General features: G+C 47.9%; 1 protein-coding gene across 7 annotated transcripts; it reads right to left on the bottom strand.

Annotated features, from left to right (window-relative positions):
* Positions 1-294: 294 nt before the first annotated feature.
* Positions 295-19,994, bottom strand: SLC5A11 (solute carrier family 5 member 11). 7 transcript variants are annotated; one of them, XM_044981024.1, is made up of 17 exons: positions 19,916-19,994; positions 19,282-19,390; positions 16,115-16,597; positions 15,031-15,102; positions 14,087-14,191; positions 13,315-13,374; positions 12,145-12,249; positions 10,466-10,571; positions 9,252-9,332; positions 8,573-8,778; positions 7,464-7,599; positions 6,649-6,756; positions 5,821-5,971; positions 5,116-5,284; positions 3,974-4,189; positions 2,624-2,786; positions 295-1,488 (listed from the first exon to the last, which is right to left on the bottom strand). In XM_044981024.1, the coding sequence occupies exons 3-17, from the start codon at positions 16,244-16,246 to the stop codon at positions 1,268-1,270; spliced, it is 2,031 nt and encodes a 676-aa protein (XP_044836959.1). In that variant the 5' UTR covers positions 16,247-16,597; positions 19,282-19,390; positions 19,916-19,994; the 3' UTR covers positions 295-1,267. The 7 variants fall into 7 exon arrangements, with proteins under 7 accessions (XP_044836959.1, XP_044836960.1, XP_044836958.1 ...); XM_044981025.1 differs by lacking the exon at positions 19,916-19,994 and having other exon boundaries at positions 16,115-16,291; positions 16,446-16,597; positions 19,282-19,384; XM_044981023.1 differs by lacking the exon at positions 19,916-19,994 and having other exon boundaries at positions 16,115-16,291; positions 19,282-19,411.
* Positions 19,995-21,570: the final 1,576 nt, after the last annotated feature.

Genomic DNA, 21,570 nt, shown 5'->3' with positions numbered 1-21,570 from the left:
CCGGCCCGGCCCGGCCCGGCCGCCGCGCGGGCCGGCGCAGCCCGGGGAGGCGGTGCCCGGGGAGTTACGCCTGTAACCGCGCGGCTGCGTTGTGCAGCGCGCAGCGCCAGCTCCCAGGGCACAGGCCCGGGCCCTCGCCGTGCGGCAGCGGTGCAATGCCGGGGGTGCAGTCAGTGCATACACCCTCCTGCCCGCTACTGCCTCCACTGCGACTCAGAAAGACACAGGGTTTTATTAACAAGGTCAGGGATTTAAAACAGGACAATACATTACACTGCTCATAAAACACTCTGCTTGTAATAACACCTAGTTTATTTAAAAAAAAACTAAAGGGACGCTGTCAGAATGTCCTATACACATACGCTAATCTCTCTGTCTGCCTGTTACCAACACCACCTGGCATTATTACCTGAAAGGATTTAAGAAGCCTAATATACTCTTCAACACTGATGCTGTTTTACTTTTTGAGCCATACCCTCACATTTGACAGTGAAATTGTCAGTTTCATTTTCTAGTCCACATACACTGCCCTCAGCATTGTGTTTGGATTTACAGCCCTGCAGAAGATTTAACGTCCCATGCTAAGAAACTCATTAACTTTTTTTAAAATATATGCAAACAATTAAAAAAACTGTATTACAGAAATGCCAGTGGAACCTATGAGCTGTACAACATAGACACACACACATTTATCCATGTACATACATTTTGGTGTAATGTTTTGTTTTCCTTCATGGATATAGTATCTCTATATGCCAATACTGTCCCCATCACTACAGTATCTGTGTACCCTGCAAACATAAGTATTGATCCTCACAGCACCGCTTGGAGGTGGGGAAGGATTAGTATTACCCATTCTTACAGAGCGGGAGTTAAGGCACAGAGAAATTAAGTGCTTTACAGAGGTCAGGCAGATATCCTGAGTCCCTAGTGGTTTAAGTGCAAAACTATCAAGATGTGAAACGTAACCAAACAAACCCCTTCTGCCTTCCAAACCTCCCCCAACCCCTTATATACACATAGCCTATCACTGTCTGGGGCCTGATCTCATTGGTGCTGAGGCCGAAGATAAAGAAGCTCAGCAACTCTCAGGAGCAAGCCCTTTGTTAAGTGTAACTAAAATACTTAAGGTTTTTTTCTATGAAATGTAAGAATGGATTACAAATCACACTGAACCATCACTGATTATATTATTATTATTTACACCAATCTTAATTTGGGGGCTTAAAATTAGCTGACGGTGTCCCTTGCATCATCTGGCAAGCTGCTATGCGAAGTAGCCCCAGAGGAAGATGCCGGCACATATGCATAGTATCAAGTTGATGTTCAGAATGTGTTTCACCAAAGGCTGCTCATCCAAGGAAGCCACAGCATGTTCAGGGCTGGTAGCAGCTGTGTTCTCAGGAGGATGTTCTTGTTTGCTCTCCATCCCACAGAGCCACAAGAAGACTCTCATCAGTTTAGACCCTTTCTGAGTTCCAGTCACACCTACAGTGATAGTAATTAGTGAGGTAAAAGTTCTGTCCATGGAACAAACTCCAGTAACACAGAGTGTTACAATCTTGTACAAATCATTTTTGACATTACTACACAGAAAACATATCAGAACTCTTCAGAGTGACACGTTCACTCCACCAAGCCATTACAGTCATTTCTACTTGTCACGTCAGTGGCACTCTGCTCTAAAGATCTGAATTCAAATCCTGCCATTCCAAACCGTTTAAGGAATGGTGTCAGTTAGCCAAGTCTAAAAACATGGCTGTGCTCATCATCTTCCATTTGTTTCTGTATGCTTGAACCCACTTAGGGCCAGGGTTAGGACTCGTGAATGCAAGTTCCCCAAACTCTACTGAAGATTAGGGCATGCATAACCCAACAGTAAGCAGGTAACAGTGGTGCACACGGGTTGGGGAGAGGGCAGGGAGGAAGTTAGAATGCCAGTCACAAAAGGCTAAAGTCCCAGCGCCTGGGAATCAGCATTCTAGTCTAGTGCATTAACTCATTGCTCCACTTCATACTAATTTCATTGCACATAAAGGAATATGCATCAGCCAAGGCTGCAAAGCTACGTAAGCCATAGTGCAAGTTTTGCAAAACACTGACAATCATCTCTGGGCGTATGAGAAGGGCAGGATCAGGATCTATACAAGTGTGTACCTTACACGGGTACATCAATCCACATTAAAAAAAAATGTTTGCACACTCTCCTTTGCAACCTGCCAAGAGCTCGACTCAGGGTTCTGTGTTTTCCCCTGCCACTAGAGCTGGTCAGAAAATACCAATGAAAACAGAAATGGAATTTTGTGAAAACTTTGGCAATTTTTTTTTCCATTTTCCAACCAACTCTCCCTGCAGCAGATACTAACAGCATTATTCCCTGGTGCAGAAATATGGGTTCCCTGCTCCATTGCAAGGATATGTGATACCATTAAAAGATACAGAAGAAACACAGTCCTGATCTTTAGTCTTTGTAGGAAAAAAAGTCTGTCAGCACCTTGAAGATACAGAAATCTGAAAGTAGCAGGAAGATTCATTTAACATTTCCTGCCTTTATAACTTTTACAAAATGCATAGGACTGATTTTAATTGAAGCGCATGCTGTATATAGTAACAAGGCACTTACTTGTATTGTCATTGGAAATATTTTCAGGAACAACGCTAATATCGAGCTGGGTAGGCGGACACTCAGACTTACATACACCACTTCCAGTATCAGGAGAAGTACTGTCTGCTGGGTGTTTCTTGGCTGGTCGATCCCAGCGTGTGAACCAGGTGAGATGACTGATCTGTCGGCATGAAAAGCATTGTTAAAGAGAACTGCTCCTATGTTTGTTTAAAGGGAATACCTCAGCTTTGAGGGGTTCTTATATTTTCTAAGCACTTGGGACCAAATTCTGGTCCCCTACCTGGGCAGCCCCATTGGAGCTGGGGAACATCCAGCGCTGATAAGGTACTATGGAAATAGATACGAGGAGGCCAAATGAAGCAAGAAACAGAACAGCACTAAAAGTGCTGTTTATCCAGATTAAACTTTGATCTGAAACTTGCCTGTTTTACTTCACTGCTACGTTCCTGATGATGATGGTTACTACTAGAACTCTGCTGTGATGTGTCATACAAAACTAAAAGCAGAGAACAGATTATATAAGTTTTAGAAGGTCTTTGTGATGTTCTTTCATCTCATATTATCTGGGATAACACACATGGATCCAGCACTGGATGAGGTTTATAGTCTCGGTATGCACTGAGGAGTTAGGTAGACTGGCAGGAACCTACTCCAGAGGAAGCAGGCGGGTTGCTTCCACTGTGCTCAGACAAGATCTAGGTAAAGGATTCTATAAGGAAAAGCTATCTCACTAATCAACTGCAGTTCTTTGAGAAAGTTAATAAGGTGACCCAATGGCCAAAGCCTCTTGGACAATAATATGATGAAAGAAGCCAACTTGTCATCGATTAAAATACACATATTGGGGTTTGAGACCCTTGTCCAGAGCATCCAGGTGTTGGCCGCTCCTGGAGGTGGGATTCTGGACTTGAGGGACCAGTGCTGTCACCTAGCACAGCAGGAAGGCAGGATGCCAGACTAGCAGGGCCATCTCCAGCATTTTTGCCGCCCCAAGCGGCCGGGGGGAGAAAAAAAAAAGCCGCAATCGGCGGCACTTCGGCAGCAGCTCTACCACTGCTGCTTCTTCGGTGGCAGGTCCTTCCTTCCAAGAAGGACTGAGGGACTTGCCGCCGAAGAGCCGGACGTGCCACCCCCTTCCATGGGCCGTCCCAAGCACCTGCTTGCTGCGCTGCTGCCTGGAGCCGGCCCTGCAGACTAGACAGATCTGTGGTCTGATACAGTATTACAAGTGTTCTCGTGAGTACAGGAGGAATGAGAACATCCATCCCCATGGGTGCATAATGTGGGGGGGGCCTTACTGGATGTCCATTAAAAAATAGTGAAAGAAACCTGCTGGGGGAGACTCACCATTTCTTCCGAGGGAGGTTCTGTGAGCAGGCTCACGACCACCACAGTGACTGTCGTGATGACACTGAGGATCATGGAGAAGTACAGGTAGTGCACGTATCTCACCACGGCCGGCCGGCGGTCTGGCTCCCCGCATTGGGGCTGCAGGTAGATAAAGTCCAGCACCAGCCGGATGAAGCCCAGCAGCATGCCTGTCAGCAGGCCCCAGAACGCACCCTAGGAAATGAAGATCATTCCTTGATGGAACAGGAAACATATGTCTACATCATGTCTGGCAACGAAGCCCACGCTGGCTCTCGGGCTGAGTGCCGGCAGGAGTGAGATATGCTACAGTCACAACCGTGACATTCTGATCAGCACATTCGGGGGAGGGAGGGTTACTGGGCTTTTGGGAGGGTTTCTGAGATCCCCTTCATGGTCTCCTCCTTATGCTGTTCTCCCTTATACACACTCAGCACACCTCGTTCTATTGACTGCCCTTCCAGTGGAGGAGAGCCACTATCTAGACCTGCTGGTGCTGTTCAATAGCCACCAGCTCCCACCTCTGCAGCACTACCCACCCAATGGTTGCCCTAATCATGGGCTGCTTTACCTGTGGCTGTTGCTTCACAGGAGTCCTGCCAGCACAGGCTGCCCTGAGGATGCTCCAGAGCCTGGATACAACCCTTCCCCAGCCAGCACTGCCCTCTTTTGCGGTTGCACTGGCCAGCTCCAGTTTCCCCAGAGAAGTGGAGGTTGTGGGCATCTTGTGCCACAGCGACCCCTCCCTTCCCCACCTCCAGCTTACTTTCCACCCCCATGGACTCCAAGTCCTGGGTTACACCAGTGCAAGGCCATGGCTTGCAAATCTCTGCTCCTAGGTTTGTGAAAGGCATCTGGCAACCTTTGCCTTCTCTCCTAGAGCAGCCGAGGGAGCTGCCTGAGAGCAGTAGGAAGTGCTCCCTGCTGCATGGGCTGCGTGGCCTCAACCGAATGCCCCAAACATGAGTTCAGTCACTCTGCAGAGTGCCCACAAGGGAGAGGCAGAGCAGTGACAGTGCAGCTGTTCTAGCTGCCTGACTATCTGTCCGTGTAGACAGCGGACGGACGGGCTCATACCCAGCACACAGAGCACGCTGTGTCAGACCCTGCCCAAGTGTTACCTGTTCATTCGTTCTCTTCCAGAAACAGCCCAGGATGAAAACCATGGCCACAGGGGGCTGTAGGTAGGAGCTGATTGTCTGGATGTAAATGAATAGCTGCCCCCCTTGGCTGGCCTGAACCAGTGGGATCCACAGAACGGACACCACCACGAGCAGCAGCACAAACACCCTGCTCAAGAAAAAGACAGTGTTATTGCTGGCCTTTGCCCCCTCCTCTGCATGAGGGTCTCCCCCGACAGCTCCCCTCCCAGGAGAGCTCTCTCCTCTCTCTGAAATCTGCCCAATGGTGCTCCCCACCATCCGGCCTTGTTCAGCTGTACTCTGTCCCCTTGCCTGTCTTCCGTTAGAGTCCAGCCTCACATAAACACCCAAATCTAGATGCTGTTGCCCTCGGGTGCCTTTCTGCCACCTCAGCCTCCTAAATCCTGGTTCTGCCGCTATAACTTATATCCATTCGCTGGGCCAGATTCATTCTCATGAGCAACCAGGGAAAGAAAATGTAACACTGGCAACAGAAAAAAAAATACCATGGACTGGAAGGGCCAAATTCTTCTCTCAGTTCTTGCAGGGTAGGTCTGGAGCAATGGGCTCAAGATGAAGGAGTTGCTCTCAGTTTACACCAGGGCACCAGAGAGCAGAGTGGGGTGTGAAACATCTCCAGGACAGGCTCTGTGATGTAACACGCCATGCCCTAGAGTTCCATACCTGCCCACAAGCATAAGTTCCCACTCAGAAGAACGGGGCCGGAAGTGCCGCCAGAGATCCATGGTGAATATGGTGCTGGAGCTGTTAAAGATGGAAGTCAGGGAGGACATAAGTGCTGAAATCATCACTGACATCATGAGGCCCCTGAGCCCTGAAAACAAAGGGAGAGGCATGTTCGCTCTAGTAACAATGTACAGACCGTGGGCAGACCACTAAGAGTCCAACCTCACCCCCCATCAGTCAAACCTCTCAGACTAACGGCTGCAGCTCCCTTCTGAACTCAGCCCTTCCTCTGTGCTGAGGGACTGCCACCTACACTGCCCTCCCAAGAGTCCTGGACAGCAGGTGACCTCACAGGCCATATGAACTTGTCAGTCTTTCCTCTTGGACCACTATAGCGCTGTCTGCATGGGCAGAGTCCTTACTCTCCTCTGGTAGCTGGCTGGCTCAGAGAGGCAGCTGAGATGCAAGAAGGAGACCTGATCCATCTGCTCACTCCTGTGTTATAGTGATTGTGCTCCCCTTCGGGTTACAGATAACAATACATTTGGACACTACGATGTCCTCATCCTTTAGGGAACTAGTTGTGCCCAGGTGATAGAAGTAGACTTCCTGAATGCTGGATGCCTTGCTCCCCAGCAGAGGCCTCTCACAGCAGCTGTGGGTCATTTTGCAGGCTATTCCTTTTTCGTCAATATAACATCAGGCCCCATATCAACCCCAATATCATGACTGTAGTCTGTTCTCCTCCCCGTACATTTCCCACAGTCTGTGTTTTGGTTGGCGTAGGCCCTGTCCATGTTAGTTAGCGGCTGTGAAGCTCCTCACCTAGAGGCAGCAGTTCTATGACCAGTTTGGGGTAAGCAATATCAGAACAGCCAGATGGGTTGCCACAGATTTTCCGACAGATTTCTGGGTCTGCACAAGCCACCAGGTCTACAATAAACATGGGGGGAAGTAATCCATTAGTGACAAGAAACAAATATGTCCAGACAGTAACCATGGAGTGAAACCCATCCAGCAGATAATGAAACAGATACACATTCACAAGAGTAGCTCTGAGTTTTCCCCTTTCTTGTCTTTATCTTCTGTGTAAAAGATCCCGCCCACTGCAATAGGTTTAGTCAAGATTTGCCTTAACAGCTCATTTGTCTTGTATGCCTGACTCTCTTCTCTGAACGCTGTCCTTTTTTAAAACTAATGCTGTTCACCATGAGAAAACAGTGACTCCCTCCAGACATGTGCTAACATCGACAGCCATGCTCTCTCTCTCTCTCTCTCTCGCTCTCTCTCTGTGCCTTAGAACATTCAGGGAGCAGACTTTAGGATCTTTTCTTTTCTGAGTGCCACAAACATGGGGTCCAGAGGGAACATCATCAGGGCAGCTCTTAAAGCTGGGTTGCTACAGGAAGCACCTGAGACCTGGGACTTGTGTTCAGGATGAAGGGGTGTGGTCCCTAGGGAGCAAGATGAGTATAGATTAATAGAGTTTTATCTGAAAAAAAATCTATTACGAACTGCAAGTTCATGCTCCTGGCAATTGAGCTGCTACAACCTTTTAGCTTATTCTGGCGGGTGTGTCACTTACGCACTACAATCTGTGGTGACAGACGCAAGGAATATTTCTCTCCTTCAACTCTTACCTGGGAAGAGAACCCGGCTGATCATGCCTGGCATCACCATCATGAAGAGAGGCAAAATTTTCAGATAGGAGGCCAACAACGAACCTCCTTTGGCATGACAGAGGTTTTTAGCTGCAAGGGACCTTTGAACAATGACCTGTAAATCAGGAAAATAGTTTGATCCAGTGCTTTGCAGGGAGAGTAAATAGATGCAAGATGATGTGATGTATGTTTCTATTTATAATTGGACATGCTGGTTCCAAAAGCATCATACTGGACCTCTAGGGCCAGACTCTGTTCTAGATTGCATTGACTTAACTGAGAGGGAACTCAGACCATCATCATCATGAAGGATCTGATCCTGCAAAGTGCTGAGTGTTCATAACTCCCAGTGGCTGCGCCGAACCTTTTAGGATCATGCCATGAATTAGCTGACTCACCTGTGGTGCTTTAACTAGCACTTCTTGCCTTTATGCAAGGGAAATCTCACTGTGTTCAGTTCTAAGCTACGGAAACCACTGTCATTTTTCTCCATAGTTTCTTCTTTTTTGGACCCTGTGTATCTTATACGCCTTGACATGTCTTGTCAGGTCGACAGGACTACTGCCTCACAAACCAGGGCACAGGTAAACTTGCTGACCTCCCCTAAATTGACCCTCACTCTGTAAAAAAAAGTTTGATAAACAAATACCCCAGAAATATCTGATACGGATTTTGTTACGATTCTGCTCTTCCTGGCACTGCTGTTTACAATTGAAGAGACAGCAACTGGAGCCCTGCACAGCCTGAAGGGGGCGGGTTCACACAGAATTCAGACACGCCCACTTTATCGTTTGGGGTTTACATGCCCCTCATGTTACATATCTGAGTTCAAATGAGCTCCAAAACTCTAATTTAACTTAGCTGCAGGTGTCAAATTTTGTTTTGGTTTGATGTTGAAATCATCAGATTTCACATGGTTTCCACAGAAACACTAAACCAGCCCAGGTTCTGGCCCGAGTCTGGGTTTTGTAATGAAACTTGGCCTTAGCTGCTTGCGATGAAAGTTCTGCATGGTTCTACAGCCAGCCAGGTGGCATGTCTCAAAACCCAACCTGAGGGTTAATCTTGTGAAGGAAACATTGATCTACCTGATCTGTACACCAGTACCACAGAGATGGGATGGTCATTCCAATCAGAACTCCTGGCCAGGGAAGGTCAGAGGTGACAGGGTCTCGGAAAATGTGGAAGGCATCTTCTCTTGGTAAGCCACAGCTACTGTTTCCTTTGTGGCTACTAGCAATGGCTTTAAAGTATTTGGCCTGCAAACTTTCAAGCCCACCAATTTTAACAAAGCCTAAAATGGGAATAGGAAGCAGTTACCACATTGATCAGGTTCATGCTATTATTTTCACTCTTGGCAGTTTGCTCTGTATGATCCCAATTCAGTGTCCACTTAAGTCAATGGAAAGACTCTGATAGACTTCACTGGGAGTTGGATCAGGACCTACAATGACAAACCTAGTTTAATACCATACGTTATTTGGCTAGAGGAGGTAATTGTTTGCTTTGATATGAATCTCAGACCACAGGGCGTTTTCTGTTTATTTGGGGGGGGGTCATATCTTTCATGGAACACCCCTACACTTTTCACCCTACAAAGAGTTATCACAAGATTATTTGTATAGAAAATATTCTAACATCAATGTCTATTTCACAAGATGCACTGAATAAACGTTAAATGGCTTGTTCCAGTGATGCATATTTGCAGTGATTTCTAGCATAGGAACAAATGTATTTTTAGCAGTAAAATCCCAGAGAAGTACTCACTGAACCCCATAAGAGTTAATCCCCCAGCCAGCATGATGACAGTCTGCAGAGTGTCTGTGTAAATCACAGCTGCCAGGCCACCTAAAGGGAAAAAAAATCAGAGGGACTAGTTGTCGGGAACTGGGTTTGTTCTGTGTAATAACATGTGCTTTGCAAAAGTCTGTTGGCCAGTAGCACAGCCAGAATGCTTTGCCTGACACAATGGGATGTTTTGTGGGTTGTTTTGACCACTTTGTGGGATGGTTTGGCCAACTCCCAGGGCTGATACTTTGGCTGAAATGTTGCATGTTTTGAACCACAGTGAGTCAGTGTTTTGTAACTAGAAACCCAAACTCCATAGCAGAAATCTCTACAGGAGATGCATTGAAAACCACAAGAAGGAAGGACCCAATTGAAACAGAAGCTGCTTCAAAAAGACAACATAACAACAACAAAAAGGAAGTACAGGTCTGTCTCATCTTACGCTGGGGTTACGTTCCGCGGTCAGCGCGTAAAGGGAAAACCACGTATAGTCAAAATTACATTGAGTGTAATGGCAGGCAGAATCGCCCGCACTACAGGAACAGTATTTAAATTGTTATTTTTCTCTTTTTTTTTTGTTTTTGCCAACCGCATAAAGCTGAATTTGCACATGTTAAATGCGCACAAGAAGCGACAGACCTGTAGCTGTACGGCCCACATTGCTGGGGGTGAGCCCTGCAAGAAGAGAAACTCCCATTCGTTTTGGGGACACATTTCACTCCCTTCATGGCACCATTTCCATCCAAGTTGTGAAGATATTTCCCACATCACCCTGCCTAGCGCTGTGTGTGGCTCTCACTTATACACCCGTAACGTCAAAAGGGAGAAAAGTCCTGAGCAAAACCCTTCCGTGAGGCTCCACTTTGAGCCAGAGAGACCTGGGCTGGCTCTAAGCAGGCACTTTACACCAGCCTTGTAAAATTACACTCACCCGCTCTCACCTGGAGAGTAATTTTTTTGACAAGTGTGTTACAATAATTACTTTTTTCATTATAAACAGTCGTCTTGGTAAAGGGCAGGCGGACAGATTTAGTGCCTCGGCTAATAAGGAAGTACTTTATAGAACGGTACCTTGTGGAAACTGCTGAATACTTATTACACGGGAGATGGATGGCACATTGTTCGGCTGTTCTCAACCCATTAGCAAAGCTGTATAACATTGCATTCCTATGGCCTGAAACACAGAGACGCACCTGCGACAGTGTAAAGAGCAGTGATTGCCAGCAGACCTATGACAGCGATGTAGAGATCCCAGCGTAAGGCTTGCTGAATGAACAGGGCCCCAGCATACATATCAACCTAATGGAAACAGACATTTAGAAGGGTTACAATGGTGACAGCTCAGTGCGTAATGCCAGACAGCTGAGTAGATGCACAGTGTACGCTAAGCCAACCAAACCTTGTGTTTCTCAAGGACCAACCTGTTTATTCACTTTTCATGACTCTCTGTTTTCTATCAATCTTAAGGGCAGCTGCTCCAACTGCCACATAAACCCTAACCTGGCCTCACCTCCTTCTCCACACTCCTCATTACCAGACAAGTTCAATTTAGTTTTGAGATGCAGTTTAATGAAGAAAATGCTCATTTTGCACGGTGGGGAGGGAGTTTTCCATTGAGAGAGAGCTGAGTTCAAAGAAGAAATTACTTTTATTGGTGGGGGTCGCTTCTCCATTCCTCAGGAGCAGCAGGTACGGGGTGAGAGCCAAGGAGTGAGGAGACAACGAGGGTCCGAAACTGGAGCAGCCATATGTGCTGGAGCCCTGTGCATGGGGAGTTCTGAGGACAGTAGCCAGCCAGAGCTCCAGGGCTTGGCACAATGCAAATTCCTTTCCTCTGACTGGGGTTGGATGAACCTCAGCAGGGCTTTCCACAGTGTGCTGTTATAGAGCTGTGGGTTAGGAACCACGCAGCCTCCTTGTGTCCTGGTGGCCTAAGGTGGTTGCACTGAAGAAGAGTTAGGTATAAATGCAACCTGCAGACCATGAAAGCATGTATATGTGCAAAGCCCTGATGACTTTGGCCATCTGTAAATAAATGGGCCTGTCCCATTATTCAGCAACCGGGGATTGGAATGATCCAATTTCTCTCTCAGAAAACTTGTCATCAGATATTTGAAAACAATAGTTGATTGTTTCCATTAAAAAAAACCCTACCAAGGACCAGCCACCTGGCCCCAGTCTGACACCACAGACATCTTCAGTTTCAAGGGGGGCGGGGCGCGAGAGGCATGTGCCAGTCTACCCTTCCCACTGCTGCCTGTAAAAGGAAAAACACCCAGCTAGGAGTTTTTCTTCTTATTTTGTCAATTCAAGCACTATGTGGCGGTTAATTAACAGCTGGCAAGGCCCTGCACAAAGGGTGAATACATCACTCATTTAAAGCATTAGAGCAAACAGGAGCAATAAATTACTAAACTAGGCAGCCAGCAAACTCGCTCCTTCTGCCAGCCGCAGGGTGCATCCCACTCCCATATGCTCCTATATCCTGCTGCTGTCAGAAGAAATGTACAGAGAGGACAAGCCAAATTAACTGAGCAGGTGCCAAAAATCTAACAACAGACAAATCTCCAATGAAAACGACTCCTTCCCCTTGACTGGACGGGTGTGCTTTGATACATTACCAAGCTCTCCCTCCGACAGCAGCAAACATTCAAACCATTCATGGCAAAGCTTATGGATCCTGGGTTTGGCACCTAATTTCTTGAAAAATTGAAATCCATCCTTTTTCTCCACTCTTCCAAGACTTTTTCATAATATCACTATAACAGCGAGGGGACCAGGACTCAGTTGCACTTATGAGTCCCATAGATGAATACAGACATACTCTTTCAAAGTGAATTCTAGTCAGTCCTCTTTCTTTCTTCTTACTTACTGATATTTTGGTGAATATATAGATAAACAAATAGAGAATTGCCAGGAAGATCTGTATTCTTTTGCCACCAAAGCGTTTCTGTAAGTACTCAGGCATGGTTGTAACCTGCAGGGAAGGAGATTGTATCAGAGGAGGAAGAATACAACAACTTCCTCTAAGCAACAAATAGAGGCATTGGTAGAGACCTTGTGTGGTTGACAAACCCTGGCCAGTTGCTGTGTCTTGGCATGTCTGCTGGGAAATGTCTGTCCCTCTCAGCTCCACACTCTTACACAATGAATGGTCACCAATATTTTGCCTTTAGGGTCTAGCACAAGGTCCAGTGAGGCTACTTGATAAAGAAGCCTTCACACCCCTTAGAGACTGCAAAAACACCATCTGCTTTGTTCTTTGAACTGTGCACCCCATGTGGTTCCCCTGGCCTAACCCTACCTAGCAGTTCTCAAGGCATCACCTGTCCCCCGACTTGGTAAAGCCAGACTTGCCCCCAGTCGCTTGGCAGTGGCTCTGGAAGGTCAAGTGTCACCACAACCTCTCTCCTCATCGTTGTGTCAGGGAAGCACCATTTCCACCTGAACTGTAGCCCAGTGGTTCTCAAACTTTTGTACTGGTGACCCCTTTCACATAACAAGCCTCTGAGTGCGACCCCCCCTTATAAATTAAAAACAAGTTTTTAAATATTTAACACCATTATAAATTCTGGAGGCAAAGCAGGGTTTGGGGTGGAGGCTGACAGCTCGCGACCCCCCATGTAATAACCTCCCGACCCCCAGTTTGAGAACCCCTGCTCTAGCCTCAGTCCCTGAAGTCTCATTTCCGAGGAGGCACTTGGAAGTAGTGCTTGTTCTTGGCAGTGGGACATGGCATTGCTTCGATGGGCACAACACGAGTGGGTCCTCCTGTCCCCTCTTTCATCCCTTTTCTAAACTATGTTTTTTCATCCATGAGATCTCCTGACTGATTTCCTTTCCTTTCATGGGCTCTTCTCCTCTCAGTTAGAACATCAAGAGAAGAACACCCCTGCAGGTGAATCCTGGAATGCTGCTGCTTCGGGAACTTTTACCCACAGCACAGGCCTTTTTAGAAGGTTCAGCATTTAAAAACCCATACATTTAAAAGGATGTTAAAAAAGCAAGTCACTGATATGCATAGTGTGGCCCATTGACTTACCCCAGCTGCTATGTAAATAGGAAGAAACAGCCAGGCCAGCACCAAAACACAGAACATTCCCTAGGGAGGCAAAGGAAACACAGGTCAGAGATACTGAAAAATGCTGGTGTCAGTTGGCTAATGCTAGGGTGACCAGACAGCAAATGTGAAAAATCGGGATGGGGTGGGGGGTAATAGGAGCCTATATAAGAAAAAGACCCAAAAATCGGGATTGTCCCTATAAAATCGGGACATCTGGTCACCCTGGCTAATACCCATGCATGCCTCTATGTGTGTGTACACACAACTGTCCAGCTGTGACTCAAACACCCTATATAGCTAACAGCGATTCTCTAGCTCATGTAGTAGGTCATGGGGTTTTGGAGCTAAGGGATCTGAATTCTATTCCTGCTCTTCCTGTGAAGTTTCAAGGAGCCGCTGTATGCAGCATAGTGACAACCACAAAGACCTACACAGGCACAGGTTGTTACAGTGTTGACCAAGGATGTAATGTTGCCCAACATTAGTGCCCCTGTATGAGCTGCAATGCCAAGCAGAGTGGAGCAGATTGAGGACCCTGACTCTGATATGTTAGATCAACCTGAACTAGCCTCGCTCATTAGAATAATAAATACAAATGTAATAAATATAATATAATTAATTAATATGGAAACAGCTTCTGTCTTTTACATAGCTGCAGATGGAGCCATGTGGATGCAATACAGTAAAAACTAAAAAGGACCAAGCCAACTTCCAATGATATTGAGAGCAGCTCCTGCAGGGTAAAACTTACATTCCACTCATACGCCGTCGCAGCGATTCCTGATGCTGCCCCTGATCCAGCCAGGCCTATGAAATGCCCACTCCCAACATTACTAGCAAACAGGGATGCACCCACCTGCGGAGATAAAGAGGAGGCTAGTTCCGTGTATGGCATAAGGCATCGTTCTCATACCCTGGGAGGCGCTCCTAGCCCGGGGGTGGGGGGTTGTCTCAGAAGTGAGCCATATGTAAATAAATGGAGAGGGCCAGTGTCTCCCAGTGCACTTAGCTCGCCATTGGATCCATTCCATGTAGACTTTGCCGAGCCCCAGTTCCCACAGGCCAGACTGCAAGTTCCTCACAACCCGTGGGAACTGAAATCCCCTCCCTCCTAGCCCCTGCTGCCTTGTCTCTTCTCCCCATTCGCTCACTGACACCGGTACTGCTGTCAGACCTCATTCCTTCCCTCCTGCTCTGTCACTCATCTGTCAGGTTGCATGGAAGCAGCCCGCTTCCTAGCCGCGGCGTCACGGTCCCTTCACTGGGGAGCTTCAAAGACAAGCAAAGGGGCACGGGATGAAACAAAGGGAAACGCCAACTGATCAGTTAGCTGGTTATGGCTTTAGTTACTTCGTTATGATCAGCACATCCCAAATCAAACCCCTACCCCGACCAGACCAGCTAAACGCCCCTTCCTCTCCAGAGACCCAGCCAGCCATGCCCCAGAAGCCCCAACCCAATGTTTAAGGAAATAGATGAGTCTTGCAAGTCAGCAAACAGGAACTATCTTGGTGCAGGAGGTGAGGGCTGTGACAGGCATATTATTGGATGGAAAGTGCCCCCTCCCTGTAGACTTTGGAAAAGCGGGTCACAGGCTCTCCCGTTCTGACCAGAGAGAGACATGCCAGTGGGACAAAAGCACTGTTCAGTCTCACTGCGACATAGTGGAATAGGCAATTAGATGGAGACACTTACAGGCCACCAAACCATCTTTCCTCCAGCCAGGAAATAACCCTTCACCGTGCTTCGCTTTGTCCTCCACATGGACTGGGAAAGCAGAAAAACAGGACAAAAGCTTTAGAACTCTCCAAGCTCTGCTCAGAACATTACAGAGCACAGCAGTTTCCCCAGAGGAACACTTTATACTGTCATCCCCTCTAGACGTGGGTGAGTTTGCTATGGCAGAAGAACCCTCAATTGCTGCAGCTATAGGATCCTGAGTGGCAAAGATCTGAAATGAGGGACTACCATGAACAATAGTTGTTGAGGGAGAAAGGGAACTGCCACCATGGAGAGATTTAGGTCTGTATCACATGCAAAGTTTTTTTTACAATCTCAGCTTCCTGGTTCAGTGTTTTCTGCAATAAACGTCACGATCACTCCAGATGCATGAGGAATGCACGCAGATCTGGGTCACCGATTAGGGACATCACTTGTTTCAGATGTGCCTGAGAGGGACACGCAGGGTTAGACTTAGAACTCTGGACTCTCACTTTTTATAGTCTCCACTTATCAGATATCACACTACATGAGTTTTGCCCCCGTATCTGAAGAGAGCAGCAATTCCTGTCCAATCTCGTGGCAGATGGGTTGGCCTTTTCCTGTGATAAAAGCCATGCCAGAAAGTTGATTTATGGGCTTGCTACAGTTTAACAGTACGTGTAGTTTGCAGGATCTGCGATCAGAATTTTATTGTCAAGCCGATATGATTTCCTGCATAGCTCTGTAGCAGCCTAACATGTGCTGGATTCTGTCCAGGCTAGATACCAAACATTAGCAATAATATTACATTGTATGTCTACACCTCTTCCACTGAAGGATCCTCAAGTGTATAAAAAAAAAACATTAACCCTGAACAGCAGTCCTGGGATCCCTAGATCTGGGTGAACAGGTGGGAAAAACACAAAACACTGTTGTGCATTTTGATTTGGTCAGTTGATGCCAGTGAAGTTAGGCCTGATGAAAGCCTTAGTAAAAAAATTAAAAAGTGCTACTTGTGCAACCATCACCTTTAAATATAACAGGACACATAAGAAAGGATCTAAGAGCATCTCCTTACCCACAATCCAACCGCCAGGACGAATACAAAATACAGAACAAGAACAACAATGTCCACAGCCTCCAAGATCTGTTGGGGAAATGTGTTCCAGCTGGGAGTGACAGAGGGCAGAGTGCTACCAGGGGTCTCCATTGCGTCTCACGCGGATTCAGTTCCTCTCTTTCTTGATGCATTTATCTGTTGAAAAGTGGGATAGAGAGTTATAGGGACCTGTGTTGTTATGGCAGTGACGGCAGCGCAGTGAGGATGCTGCTCCCATCTTGAGTTGGGCCAGCAGGGGATGGTGTGTGAAACTGGTGGGTGGGCTTTTCCTCTGGGCAACTCGTGTTACCTTTGTGCAGCAGCTCCAACCCCATGCTGTGGGGAGTGGAGCAACCACTGCCAGACAGGGTGGGAACTGGTGGTCTGGAGGGTCCCTGTGGCTGCAGGTTTGGCAGCACTGTATGCACTGACCTTGGAGAGAAGCCACAGCCACAGAAATGCCTGTGAATAGCCAGAAGAAAGAATGAAATAAACAAGAGCTGAGCAATTCCTTCCATGGAAACCAGGAGAGCGAGGGTGAATGTGAACGCCCAGCATCCCGATGGTTGGTCGCTCTGTGCTACCATCAAAGGGCCCAACCCGGATTCCAGAGAAGGACAGCGGGAGTCTTTCTGTTGGCCTGTACTCGGAGCTGGACTTGGGCCCAGGAGGAGAGAATGTTTGAACCACCTCACAAGTGAGTCCAAATGGCTGGCGTCCAGGCACTGCCAGTGCCATTCCCTTACCACCCTGCATGGCAGGAGGGGGAAATGGGAATGCATCAGCAGGTGCTTAGACAATGTACCCCCAGCAGGGCGGGGGAAGCGCGGAGGCACCAGGGATGAGCAGCAAACCTTGCTTGTGTAGTTCTGCTGCTGCCAAGCACGGCACTGACAGGTTCCAACACCTAACCAGCGGCTTCCACAAACATTCCTCCCTCTGCCTGTGACAGACCCATTCCGGGGGGCGGGGGGGGGGTGATATATTTGTTTGTTTTCCACTTAAACAAAAGCTCTTTCTTGTAAGCCCGGCCCAGGGGGAGGTGGCACCGGAGGGTGAACAAACCACTGAGTGTCCTGGCCGCTGTCTATGCTGGGATCTGAGAGCTCCACTGAGTGAGCTGAGAGTGCCCTGCAATGTCCAGCTTGTGCCATGTGGAGCAAGGGCACAGAGCAAAGACCTTCCAGGAGAGGTGTCCTCCCCTGGGGAACGAGCTGAACAAATCTACCATTCGGTACAATTGCGTCCCCTGCACAGGCAGAACATTTGCTCTGCAGAAGCACAGGGAAAGTCCTCTCTACGGGGCTGCTTTAGCCATAGCCAGAGAGGGGGCAACTAGAAGCAGGGAGGTTGCCCCAAGCACCCTCCCTTCAGTATGATGGTGGGGCTTTAACAAGGGCTTCCCAGGAGCCTCCATGACCCCCTACCAGCGCATCCCTGCCCAGCTCCTTAGTGATTTACCTTCCTTTCCTCGCAGCTGGTTCCTTTGAATGGGGACAGAGCTTCCCTTCTTGGGGGGTCGCTCTGCGCCCTTCTAACAGGTCAGGAAGCTGGATGCAGGGCGGTCCTTTCCAGGATGGCCAGATCCAGCATTTGCTGCTCCTCGCTCCCTCGTCACACACAGGCTGGAGCCTTTGGCCTCTTGTGCCCAAAATGGGGCACCTTACGATGCTGCCTGGGTGGGGGGAAAAACCGACACCCCGAGAGGGAGAGGTGGGCTGTCTCACCCAAAAGGCCCCAGAGTGTGTGCTCTGGCCCAGCGCTCTGCTCCTCTGACAAAGAGACTCTTATTGCCTGGTGCTGTGGAAGTGAGGAGCCGACAAACGAGTTCTGCCTCACAAAGCCCTGAGGAGGTGAGAGCCAAAAGAGCTCCTTGTCCGTGGGTGTCAGTTTCACCACGGCCACTGGCCTCGCCCACTTACCGATACAAGGAAACAAAGCAGCCTCTCCAAGGGACCAGTCCCAAGCATTACCTTCTCCCTAAAGGGTTGCTTGGAATTGTCCCCAGCCATGCCTGTCTCTGGCGTGGCTAGTTTCTCATGCCTGGGTGAGTGAAAGAACCCAGAGAGAGGGTGGATTCTCAACAGCTTGTCCCACATCCTCACACACTGAGGCAATGTTGCAGCGGCACCACAATAATATCCCATGACAGCACAATGGAGTGGTTTCATCCCGTTAGCCAAATATTCAAAAGTGCCAGCTCTCGCCAGTGCCCCTTGTTGGGCTCAGTCCTCCGGCATATCCTGCTTCAGGAGTAGCCACATTTGGTTCATGCAGCTGGAGGAGAGTTGAATGGTGAGCACCACCCCCAAGGGAGCGAGGATCCATTACCTGCTTTCAATCACCAGGTCTGAACACATCCTACTTACGCTACTTCTGTCTGACATGCCTTTAGCCCCTTCCACGTAAAGCATTTACCATAGAATGGCCAAAATCCCAAGTGATGCCCAGCACCCACAGCTGCAACTGAAATCAATGTGAGCTGCACGTGCTGAGCACTATGCAGGAATTATGGCTTTTTGTACAGGAGTTGCTTCACCCCAAATGCAGCTGTTTGTAGCACACAGCCAGCACTGCAGTGGTACTTCACAGCAGTAAAGATAGGAAGTGAAGATATAAAGTGGAATGCCAAGGGGAATTTAGAGCCTGTGGTAGGTATTTGCTTACTGGTCTTTCCATAGGATCCCCCATAGGACAGCCTGCCTGGGGGCAGGGAGAAGTTTAGTAAACTCTGATGCATCTGATTTCAAATTCTATGTGCGCCTTGAGCTAGTGGAAAGTTTGACTGTTTTGCTAATTCAGATCACAACCGAGTCTCCCGTAGTTCCCTTGGCATGAGCTGCGGTGCTTCGCTAGTCAGGGATTCTGAGCAAAGAACATCTGTGGCATTGAAATGAATCTGTTGAAGCCAGCCTTTTATCGATGGCCTGGGAGAGAGGGCACCCCATGTGGGTGTCTCGTAACCCACCGGGATTGTATCACTTCTGTTGCTTCTTAAATAGGATTTTTAAACATTCCTAATTCCTTTCACCTGCTAAAAACACCATAGATGTGGAAGGGATAAAACTGAGTCCACAACCAGAACTGAACCCATCTACTAACTGCAACCACCGCAGACACAAGCAAGACACTGAAAAGGAACTTACCATGTTCATCTGGGTCCCATTCTGTTCACTTGCGCTAGGCACCACCGACCAACTGCCAGCCCACAGGGCAGCTTAAATATTGCCAGGGAACCAGGAATTGCCAGTGAAGCTGTTAACAGTGTCACAAGGAATGAGAAGAAAAATGTGTAGGGGGATAGTTAAACTAATTCGCCCTAGTTACTGTTTCAGTCCCTCTTTCCCCTGGTGTGAAGTCTGTGCTGTTCCACTATCAGGGCTTGTAGGGTCAAACTCCAAAGTGTGCGATTCTCTTAAGCAATCATTCCAGCTAAAAGGAAGATGAGTTACACTGAAGGATGGGCTCTGCCAACCCACCAAGATGAACTCCCCAAGGCCTAAGGGGAGCTGAAATCCAGCTCTGTATCTAAAGTCACAGCCAAGCCCTAGATCTGTAAAAAGCAGGGGGGGAAATCCATCTCCCCTTCACCCCACAATCTTGGGGCAGGGTGAGTGCTCAGAATACAAATCCAAAATCCAGATATTAACCTCTCATCTGGATCCCAATCTGAATCTAGATTTGCCTTCTCTTTTAGGCATAATCTCTGACAGAAATATATTAAAATAAATAAACCACTAACGTCAAATAATACATGGATTAAAAATGTTAAAGAGGGACCTGAACTCTCCAAAGCGCTGAGATGCTGCAGCAGGAGGTGCTAGACAACCCTGTGAAATAGATCCTGTTGCTGGCCTCTGGCCAGGCAGGCCCCACGCATTGCCGTGTATGCTGTTCTCAGCCAGAAGGTGCCACGGCACTACATGATGTCAAAGAACAGGTTTGATTCAGAAATATCCCCTGCTTCCAGTGGTATTCAAAACACTAGTATTAACCCATTCACGTACTTAGCCCAGGCAGGATCCACTTCCCGAGGCTGTGGGTTGCAGTCAGGATTTTAAAGTGTTCCATTCTCTTAGGCTATGTTTTACTGGCCTTTTAGCTGGCAGGGTCTCTGTTCCACTTTGACACTGTGGTGACCATCATCACCTGGGAGGATGAGAGCTCCTGGGATCCCAACTGCCTCCCACAGCGTGGCCTTGAAGAGTGGGAAAGCACTTCCCACCGGGATAGATCTGACGAAGCTTCACAGGACTCTAGGGAACCCATCTCATCTGTTTGTTTCACTTGTTCATTAACTGGCTAATTGAACCAGTGTTACCAACTCTGGTGATGCTACTGCAAGTCTCGCTGTATTTGATCTTTCTCTTAAAGCCCCTCAGCTGGACCCAGGAGACGGGAGGAGAATCTCAGCTTTCATTTTTATAAAAAGGTAAGTCCTCACCCTCCCAGTTGTGAAGAAAGGCTTGGAAATGTGACTTGAGTGAATCCCATAGGCTTAGAAATCAGAAGACAAAGAAAAAGCTTGTGATTTTGTCCCCCATCACATGATTTTAAGGGGCCTGACTCATAGTTAGCAATATTTTAATTGAATTTCCTGGGATTCAATATCTGTGATTTGATAGAATCGTGTCTGTAACCAGTGACAGGCAGATCCTCAAAAAGTTCAGACTTCAGCAGCCAGATCCTTCTGCCAGCTTCCAGACTCTTGCACCTACACAGCTGAACCTAGGCTGATTTTCAGCCCTTCCAGGTTGGAGCTGGGCCAGAAAATGCTGTGAGTACAGTCATTTCCTCTGGGATTTCTCTTAAATTTCCTTCACAGCATCCACCGCCATGGTATCTGAGCCCCTACCTCAGTGCATGGGACCCCAGGAAGTGCAGGGACTCTGAATCTCTTTAAAGGTAGCTAGAGAAGAGGTTCAGGTTTGGTCACAGATGCTGGTCAGGTGTCATTTTATCCCAGCTACTCTGTACACTGGGTCTCGACTGAATCAGACTTGTCTCTGCTGTGACTCCACTGAGGCTATTCAATTTTTTCTAGGAGTTTCCTTTTTTTGCTGCAGGAAACAGATGCCAAGGTCTGAAATCGAACCTCAGCTTAGCTCGGGATGATTCTGTTCTTGGTGCAAGAGGGAGACAACATCCTAGAGCTGAGCCAGGCAGCGGAGGAGCCAAGCCGACAAGGTGACTGACACTGATCAGGAGACTGACTGCTTTGTGCCTTTCCTTACAAGTGGCGCACGGCCACAAAACAGTCCAGGCACAAACTGTTAATGATTCACTGCACAGGGCTGCAGGGGCAGCTCTCAAATGATACTTTTTTCCCTAGAGTGTTTGAGATTATCACCAAAGAATCAACTGATCTCAAGAGCATGTGACTTAAGTTATGCTGTGGTACAAGAACCAATTACAGCCTGTGTCAGATAATAGCT

Source organism: Mauremys mutica, chromosome 11 (assembly GCF_020497125.1).
Source record: "Mauremys mutica isolate MM-2020 ecotype Southern chromosome 11, ASM2049712v1, whole genome shotgun sequence".
Classification (NCBI taxonomy): domain Eukaryota; kingdom Metazoa; phylum Chordata; order Testudines; family Geoemydidae; genus Mauremys; species Mauremys mutica.
This window is presented reverse-complemented; position numbering and strand designations above follow the sequence as displayed.

What these genes read in the sequence shown, in the direction of transcription:
- SLC5A11 (XM_044981024.1), bottom strand. Translation starts at nt 16,246, where the DNA reads ATGGAGACCCCTGGTAGCACTCTGCCCTCTGTCACTCCCAGCTGGAAC. An exon ending in ATTAACTCTTATGGGGTTCA is followed by an intron (nt 8,779 to 9,251) that starts GTGAGTACTTCT and finishes TTCCCATTTTAG; the next exon opens with GCTTTGTTAAAATTGGTGGG. An exon ending in GGAAGAGAACGAATGAACAG is followed by an intron (nt 4,190 to 5,115) that starts GTAACACTTGGG and finishes TTCATTTCCTAG; the next exon opens with GGTGCGTTCTGGGGCCTGCT.